This window comes from Pelodiscus sinensis, chromosome 2 (assembly GCF_052426305.1).
Source record: "Pelodiscus sinensis isolate ZL-2025 chromosome 2, ASM5242630v1, whole genome shotgun sequence".
NCBI lineage: Eukaryota > Metazoa > Chordata > Testudines > Trionychidae > Pelodiscus > Pelodiscus sinensis.
This window is the reverse complement of record NC_143053.1, coordinates 26,729,985-26,740,000: the sequence shown is the minus strand read 5'-3', so window position 1 is coordinate 26,740,000 and position 10,016 is coordinate 26,729,985. Positions and strand designations below refer to the sequence as shown.

Here is a 10,016-nt window from a genome sequence, read left to right as displayed (position 1 = left end):
ACATAACAAATAAAAGAAACATTAAATAACTCTTAGTGACAATGTTCATGCAAATCTAAGTTATATTTGAGTTAAGAGCTGCATTATATGAAAGCAGGGAATGTCTACTTGTAACAGTAAACAAGGTCATTAAAACACTAAAGGCAAACTCTTTATTTTAATAAAAAAGCTATCGACTGATATCTGCTGTTACCACATTCAATCGTCCATCTTTGTATTACTTAATATACACTATTTGTTTACTTAAAGAGTCATTAAGTGCCCAACCTTACCCACAGCTCTCCCTAATGAAAAGTTCCTTTTAAAAACTAGGTAGCATTTATCATTAGTTATTACTACTACTATTACTCCTCTTCCTCCTCCTCCTCTTCCTATTATGTTGGGAAAATCACAAGGAGTGGAAAAAAGATGAAGGAATCACAGGAAGGGGAAGAAGATAGGCCCACTTGGTGAAAGTCAGAGAGAGGGAGACACTGAAGTTTGAATCAGGAGAGAGAGAGTACTGTTATCCATTTGCCATCACAATGCAGCACAGGTAGAAATGGAACTATTATGATAGACCTCTTAAGTGAGCACTGAAAATGTTTTTATAAGAAGCAGAAAGAGGAGGGGGAAGGACCAGCCCTCACTACAAGAAGGCAACAAGTAGATAAAAGATGGTGAACAAGAACAGTCTAAAAGTAATTTCAGTTCGGAATTCTGGTAGCTGATGTTGATCTCAAACACATACACACAGAATTCTGTGGTGGCCAACAGATTGCTCTATGCTCTGCCCACTCAGTAGTTTATTTGATTTTTTTCTCTCAACATAATTTAAAGGTGTTCTGGGCTAACTTCAATATTTTGAACAATGGTGCTACAACTGATATGTTATCATTTATATATCTATGTCCTGAAACTTTAAATTAACATTAAAAAGTCCAGTATTGGATTTCATTATTTTTATAAGCCATCTTCTATCTAGACTTGCTGTCTTCATCTCCTCTTTCGCCTATTTCTCCCCCTAAGGTCACCTCATTCTAATGGTTAATTGCATCTTAGCCACAGCTGCTACTTGTTAAGCTGTTACTTTCTATTAAAAAGCTAAATCAGAAGAAATATAAACTTTGATTTAGACATTTAATAAGTAGTAACATTTTAACTCAGTGAAACGAGCAGCAACTGAAACACTCCTACCTCAATGAGATAGTAGTAAGTCTAAAGTGGGACCAAATTTTCTTTAAGATAAAATTAGAATATTTTAATATTGAAATACAGATTTCAAGCAAAAAAGGATAATATACATTGTTAATAATCACTTTCATATGCATTAATAGGAAAATATATGTTCCAAATCCTAGCTCAATGATCTTTTCTCAATATAAGACCATCCTAAGAATGTGTCATATGAGTATGGTGCAAAGGGTGTTCAGTATTGTTGAACTTTGCTTTGTCTCTCACTTAAAAAATAAGGAAAGGTCCTGCAGCACCTTAGGGTATGTCTACACTAGCCCCCTAGTTTGAACTAGGGAGGCTAATGTAGGTATTTGAAGTTGCAAATGAAGCCCAGGATTTAAATATCCCAGGCTTTATTTGCATCTTGCCACCCGGGTGCCATTTTAAAATCCCCCTAGTCCGAACTAATTGCCCGCGGCTACACGCAGCAGTCAAACATTAACTTGAACTAAGTCCTTAGTTCGAGTTAACTGTTACTCCTCATTCCAGGGCTTAGTTCGAGTTAATGTTTGAGTGCTGTGTGTAGACGCAGGCAGTTAGTTCGGACTAGGGGGATTTAAAAATGGCGCCCGGATGGGAAGATGCAAATAAAGCCCGGGATATTTAAATCCCGGGCTTCATTTGCAACTTTGAATGCCTACATTAGCCTCTCTAGTTCGAACTAGGGGGCTAGTGTAGACATACCCTTAGAGACTAACAAAAAACATAGATGGTATGATGAGCTTTCCTGGGCAGGACCTACTTCTTCATCTAAGAAATGGGTTCTGCCCACAATAACTCATGATACCAACTATGTTTTTTGTTTCCTTGTTTTTTAAGTTTTTTCAGTTAACAGACTAACACGGATACCCCTCTGGGATTTTTGTCTCCCATATTACTCTCTTCTTATTCACTTACACTATGTCACCTAGACTGCCCCTTCTTGTGCAAAAAATATGCAAATGAGGTGAAGTGTGGAATATTGCCGTGCCTCATTTGCATAATTAATGAGGCTCCGTTTCTGTGCAAAAACCCCCTCTTGAGCAAGAGCAGTTCTTCCCGAAAAAAAGAGGAAGAACAGCTCTTGCACAAAAATGGAGCCTAATTAATTATGCAAATAAGGCACAGCAATATTCCACGCTTTGCCTCATTTGCATATTTTTTTGCTCAAGAGGGGGCCGCCTAGACATAGCCCTACTGTATTACATTTTCCTAGCAACATGGATTCCTGCTAGGTCTGACAACTTAAACAAAATATTCATTTTAACTTCTCCTTTTATAGCGTGTGAGCCTATACATGATTAATGCACATATCTTTTCTCACGTGTGAAAAGCTGTTCACAAGCCTATTTTGAGGTTGAGGTCTTTATGTATGAAGGGTATGTCTAGTACAATCAGACACACGTTGTTGGGCAGTGCCAACTTAGTTGGGCTTGAGGACTAGAGCAGGAGGGGGCAATATATGGCCCGGGCTGCATCTCGCCAGGTAAGCCCTTTAGATCTGGTCCATGGCTTTCCAGGCTCTTCAGGCAAGCTCACTGCTTGTCACAACCCCAGGCTGCTCAAAGCGTTCGGCTGCTGGATACATGTGCCTCTAGGCACCATGCACTCCTTGCAGGGAGGGAGCGAGAGAAGACTTTGCCCCCATTCCCGGCACAATCATAGCAGTTCTCATTGGCTGCAAAACAGCCAATAGGAGCTGCAGTTATTGTGCTGGGGGCATGGGAGCAAACAGTCTCCTCACGGGCATGCAGTACAGAGAGGCATATGGCCCCAGCAGCCAGCTGGTAGCCTATCTGAGGGTCCTGCTGGGCTGTTGGCCAGGAGTTGCCTACGTAAGCACTTCCTGGCCAGAGCTTACATCTTGCACTCCACCCCCTCCTACATCCTAACTCCCTGTCCCAGGTCACCTCTCCCTCCTGCCCTAACTCACCACCCAAATCTCTGACCCATGTCAAACACTCTCCCAGATTCTGCACCCTCTTTTACATTCCTCCCCGGGGCAGAATCCTCTCTTGTACCCATACCCCCTTCCCGAAGTCTACAACCCCTGCTATATCCCAAACCCCTGCACCCCCTTCTGCAACTCTCCCCCAGGTCAGAATCCTCTCCTGCACGCATCCTCCCGTCTGGACTCTGCACTCCAATTTCTTGCCCCAAGTCACAAACCCTCTTCACCCAAACTGCCTCTCAGCTCTTCACTCTTTCCTGCACCCCAATCGCCTGTCCTGAGTTCTCGTCTGTACCCAACCTCCATCCCAGGCCCCACAGCCCCTCTATAGAAAAGTGCATCCTTTCACCAAAATCTTGGAGTGATCCCACACATCCAAAAAGTATTGCCCATCCGTGGGCTAGAGGCTATTTAATTGCAGTGTAGACATTTGAACTTGGGCTGAAGACTGAGCTCTGGAACCTTCTCACCTTGCAAGGTCCTAACACAAATGTCTACAATGCAATTAAGCAATCTCTTAGCCTGAGTTCCAAGAGCCCAAATCTGCTTGTATGGGCCAGCCACCGGTTTTTAATTTCACTGTAGACATAATCTAACTGTTTAAAAATATGGGCCTGATCTTGCAAATAATTAAGCATATGAATTACTTTACTCATCTATTTGCTTGAGCAGTCACTCACAAATTTAACACAGGTTGAGCATCTCTAATCTGGCACTCTATGGTCCGGCATAATTTTAATTAGCTGGCTGTCCACTTATGCTGGGTGTGGCCAAGTTTTCTGCCACCCCATGAATTTGTTTACAGCCATCAGTCCTGGCTCTCACTGATCTGTGCTGTTATTTAGCTCCAATTTAACTCTTCATGTCTTGTAAGATCCCACTAAACAGTAGAAGTGTTGGTATTGCTGCTAAGACCATATTGACCTTACGTGGTTCGGCAAATTCTCTGGTTCGGCATCGGTCAGGTCCCGAGGGTGCTGGATTAGAGAGGTTCAACCTGTAGTTCACATGAAAAGGCAGCAGTACTTATGGACTACTCAAGATACATGTAAAAGTGTGATCTCATGTCTTAAACTGAAGTGGAGCCCTCAATATGGTAAATAATAGAAAAATTAGCAAATCCTTTTTTTTAAACTTAGATGTATCATATATATTATAACCTCCTGTATAGTATATACTTATTATGATAATGTGATTTGTGAATAATTTGCCCAACTCTCTACAGTTAGTCAAATTATAAAAAAGTATAATTAATGTATTTTAAAAGTACCACAACATTCACCGAATGCATTATTTGATAGATATTATTAGACCTCTTGGCTGTTCAGTATGATGTGAAATTGGCATGATCTGACTTATGCTAAAAGAAAGTGAGTCTGACACTGAAGTTCATACTCCAGTGCAATTCCTGCTGAATCTATCTAGAGACCTGATTTGATCTGAGTAAGAACTGTTGAGGTAGTTTATGTCATCCAAAAATGATTGAGATTAGAATAAGGCAAAATGAATTAAATACAATATAATTTGTGACAAAATCCAAAATGGTTAAATTCCACTTTACTGAAAATAGAGACTCTTCGGATGTGTCTACATAGCACCCTAAACTTGAAATAAGATACACAATATGTGCTATGCAAATTGCGTATCTTATTTCGAATCCATTTCAAAATACCTTATTTTGAAATTTGGCGCATCTACACAGTGCCAAATTTCAAAATAACGTGATATTTTCAGACATCTCTTAACCCTTGTGGAATGAGGGCTATCGGGATGCCAAAATAGCATACCTGTTATTTTGAAAATATTTCGAAATAATAGGTGGATTGCGTAGACGTAGGGTAGCTATATCTTAAGACAATGAATAAAATAAATCTGAAAAAAAATGTTTTGTCTCAACATTTTAAACAAAATCTTTCAATATTTTAGTGCAAACCACACTTGTTTTGATTTTATTTCATTTTTCTCTTTTGAAAGAGTACTCTTCCCCCCCCCCCCCCCCCCCGGAAAAAATCTAATGAACAGAATGTTTCCTTTGACCTGAGATTAGTGGAGGTTTCAACCTGCCAAAAAGGACAAAACAAATAGTTTGGATCAACCCTGAATATTTTTTAATTCATTTTTCAGTGTGGACATTAAATGAAATAATTATTTATTCAACCAGCTCTGAGATATCTGTTATTTTTAATACAGAAAAATAGTATCTTAGATGACAACCAGTATGATAACAATCAGCAAATAGTTAGGTAATAGTAATGACTGTTCATGTAGCTAGTAAAAATTCAATCAGATTTTGGTGATTGAAGGTCCAAAAATGTGAGTTATTTTACTCAATGTGAGCAATTTTATTCACAAATATAACATTATTTAAATTAATGGAATTGCTTATATACACAACTCACTTTACTCACATAAATAGTGTTTATTGCATTGGGGCCTTAGTTAATCACATAATACTATTTTAATAAATAATTTGAATAATGTTTGATTTGCCAATAATAATCACAATAATATATTCAAACTCCATTTTGTATGAAGAACAGAACTAGGTGGTATTTTCCCAGTTTATTTGCTAAAAATACAGCTTTAGATTGATTAACTTTATCTGTGAATTCAAATCAAATGCAGCGAATATTGTTTATGTCAAAATGTTTATTTTTGACATTTTCACAATGAAAGAGTTCACTTTTCTTTCTAAAATGTTATTTTAAAATTTTATCTACATTTTTATAAACACAAAACAAAACAAACTGCCAATCAATGTTAAAAAAACCCAAACAAATGAAAAAAAATAAAGAAGCCCCAAAAGTAAAACAAAAATAAGAAGAGAAGAAAAATATGAGGTCAATCTAAATGCACTGCTTGACCCAAAATTAAAATTTTTATTTTTTCATTTCAGCAAAGAAAATCAAGAAAATACCATTTTCAAACAACTCGAAACAATGTATTTTTCAGATTTTTGGTACAGCCACAGAACCAAAAACCCAGTTATTTCTTCAGCTTTAATGAAGAGATTTATATATAATTCTGTATTTCACTAGATTAATGCATTCTTTGTCAAAAGAAAGTCCCAAGGTATTGTATTTTGTTTAAAAGTGCTTAAGAAATGATCTAAAAAAATATTTTTGTATTTAAAATATTTCTTGAAAGTCAGTTTACAGTGTAGTTGCAGTGTAATCACATCCTGGCAGAGCAGAGGTTTAATTACACTTTTGGCCTTTGACTGGCCAGAGTTCAATTAACATATTTAATGTCAGTGTTCATTAAATAGTAGCTTACTGCTATGCTTGAACAATGCATTTAAAACAGTGTTATCTTTTCTCTAGCAATATGCTAATAAATAAAGATTTACTTATTATCAATTAGTATTGTTGGCAGCACACATTTTTATATGGACTGTTTCCAATGGGTCCTGGTCATTTTATGAAGTTTCTTTATATAAAAATTGATTCTTGTAACTGTGATGTATTTACTAGGTTGCACTGATACTTAGGGTAAAATACCAAATACTTTTATTTATTTTTAATAATGGGGTATTTTTATAGAAGTTGCACATAAAACCCATCAAATCTAAATATCAGATTGGTGTTCCAATACAGAAACATGTTTTCCTTCAAAATCTCTTTAGCATATTCACAAAGCTTGAAAAGAAACATATATTTGGAACTTGAAGATAACTTCATGAAGAGGTTCTATTCAGACCTATCCAAGATGGAAACCACAGATCATTAGTTGCATCTCAATCCAGCTTGTCCTAAGATATTGCTGTTTGACTGGTTGGGTGGTTTTGTGTCGAAAAACTGTTCTACTTAACCCAAATGACAGCATTTAGTAATTACAGTTTGTGTTTTAGATTACTGGACACGTTGCAATTAGAATATTGTTAAAAAATATTTTCCTTAGAACAACTGTAGTGGGACTTGAGTAAGCAGCATTGTCTGATGGCTTGCACGCAGGAGTGGGGATAAGTTTTCCAAAACGACTTGCATCCCATTTTCAAAGTGACTTACGTACTAAATGTCAATAGAAATTCACTGGAATTTAAGATCCTCAGTCACTTAAAAATGGGGGGAGTGTTTTTGAAAATTTTGCAATGGCAACCATAATTTTAGATGTCTAATCTTGGCTGTGAGGCTAATTTCACATGGCATGGCAAAGTTCCAAATCCTTTACTTTAATTGCCCCTGTCTGTAGAACAATAATAATTACCCACCTCACCAGGATGTTGTAATGATTATTGAATGGGACATACTCTACTCACCTTCTTCTCTCAAGTAGTTTCATTAAAGTTAGTAGCAGAATTGACATAAATTCACATTTGACATTTGGGCTGAATCCTAGAAAATTCTGAGTACTTTGGTTCCAATCCAGAGAAGCACTTAAGTATGGCTTTGCTGAATGAGTACCAGAGTGCTCAGCACCTTTCAGAATCAAAGCCCAATCTTTGAAAATGGGGAGCAATATAGATAACAAGGGATGGTATTATTATTATTACTTACTTCATGACTAATCTAATAAAACACTGAATTTTTCTCCTGCAAGGTACTGAATGCCTTCAACTGAGCAGTTTTAAAGAAAATTGAGGGATCTTATTATTTGCAGTAGATTATAAGAATCTCACAGAATTGGTCTTTGTATATGAAAAGAACACATATTTAGGATATTTATTAAAAGAAGGAAAAAGGAGAAAGAGAAAAATATATAGGCAAGAAGCAATGTTTTTATTTCTGATTTCTAATTTTAGGAACTTTTTTCTGGACTCCTAAATAGATATGAGCTCTGTTGAATTCTGAGAGATTTTGTTACATCATACTATATGTCTTTAAATGAAATTCCCAGAAAGGAAACCGTTTCTCCTTATTCTGTATTAAAATAATTAAATGAATCATTGGTGATCTCAAACATGTCTCCCCACAGCATCCCAGCTTCTTTCGTAATGAATCACATCTGATCCCAAAGTGACCATACTGAAAAAAACCCTGTCAGGAAATTAACTGCAGGCCAGGGAGTGGTAGTAATCATACAACCAGACAAGACCACAGCTGCCCAGCTTCAGCTTAGCTGTATAAACCTTTTTCCTGAACAAACTAGTATGTTCTTCCTACCGAATGAAGCTTCTGATAGAGGCCACACGCATTGCATACATATCCACCATTTGCATTCTTTCGCCAGAGAGAGGTCTTTGTGGTCAGGCAATTGGCACAAAAAACTCCTGAGCCTCTACGTCTCTAAAACAGGAAGAAAAAAAAAAAGATAGGTCAGAGGTGAGTCACATGATCTGCGGAGTTAGGACAAATCAACACAGGAGTTTTGTCTCTAGACTGGCAACAATGACAGTATAAAACCACACTGCCCATAATGAGGTCAGGTTCAATTGTGCTTAATAGGCACCACTGATTTTCATTATAATTAACCCTAAAGTGATGGATGAGGTGTGTGAAACACCAAAGCCTTTTCAGAATAACAGCTTTAGCTTTTTGAACTTTAGGTTTTGTGACTTTAAGGTTAGTTTCTAAACAGTGAATTCCGAAATATACGCTGTTTAAATTGACAGAGAACACCCCGAGTAGAGTTTTGTTGTTTTGTTAACTGTATTTCCATTGCAAATATTTTTTGTACATATACTTTGATTTAAAGTGTGATCAGCAACAAGTCTAAAAATACATCATTTCCAATTATTTCTAGTTTGCATCTGCTCCTATCAGTTCCTGTAACAGAGCTTGTACTTCATTAACAGAATCCATGACTTTCAGCTATAGTCTTTCCCACTTAATTTTAAAATCTACATATACTGCCACATTTTTCCCACAGCCAACAGAGAAGCGGGAGTAACCTCTGTCAAACAAATAAGAGTACAGTGATACTAATGAGACATCTTTTGAACTTCATTCGAAACCCAGACAACATGGTTTCATCAATGGATTTATTTATTTATTTGTTTCAGTCAGGCAAAGAAAGACATGGCACAGTTCCTCCAAATACAAATTGATTTTTAAGCAGGCTGAGCTCTGCATTCATCAATGTTAATAATGATTCACGAATATTTAGAAATAGACACATTTATTAGTATCGCTTGTTACGTTTTTTTCTATGGAATAATGATTTCATTAAACTTCTCATTTAAACAAGAGTCAGGCTGTGTGTGCAGGCACACATACTAAGTCAGAAGAGGAATTCTTTAGCTGAAATTTCTACTCTGCTCCCCACTTTCAAATCAAAGAATTTAATAAGAAATCTCCATCTCAGATAAGAATGGATTGGTATGGGAAAGAACTGTCTAGGTGAAAGCTAATTTCATTATAAATTAAAAATTACTAATACTATAACTCAAAATTTCAGGGTTTCATAAAATTTAAGTAATTTATTTAACTTTAATCCATACTGTGGAAGAGTGGTATTCATGCCAAAAAAATACAATGGTTATAATTGTACTCTGATACATTTCAAATGGAAAGCTTTCTGCAGACATAATTTTGGCTTGAAGACTGGAACACTTTCTTGGCATTGAAAGGGCATTTGATTCATCGGGTGTTTCACAATGTATCACTAAAAAGACCTGGTGAGCAGCCAGTTCCCTATAGGGTAATTTTTCCATCCAGATGCAAGTGCTATCAGAGGCCCTCGTCAGCTAAACTAATTATGATCTTGCATTTGCTGATGCCTGCTCACTCTTAACATTCGACATCCTCCATTAATCATCAATACAAGGAAAATGAATGAAATGTAAAGAAACAAGGTCCGGTAAGCTGCACGGCCATAAAAGTCTGAAATGAGTGCAATAATTTAACAAGATTGGGAAAATGTTTTTTAGTGATCACAAAGTCAGGCTAACAATCACCCTTTTAAACCAAGAACAGAGTTTCATTAGTGTAGC

The 10,016-nt window shown here is 36.8% G+C and overlaps 1 protein-coding gene across 7 annotated transcripts in view; it reads right to left on the bottom strand.

Annotated features, from left to right (window-relative positions):
* Nucleotides 1–10,016, bottom strand: part of TRPS1 (transcriptional repressor GATA binding 1) — a 283,229-nt gene that overhangs the window by 7,187 nt on the left and 266,026 nt on the right. For all 7 annotated transcript variants that reach the window (XM_075920201.2, XM_075920198.2, XM_075920202.2 and 4 more), the window contains one exon: nucleotides 8,248–8,370. In XM_075920201.2, the coding sequence (XP_075776316.2) occupies nucleotides 8,248–8,370 (123 nt within the window). The remainder of the gene's footprint in view (nucleotides 1–8,247; nucleotides 8,371–10,016) is intronic.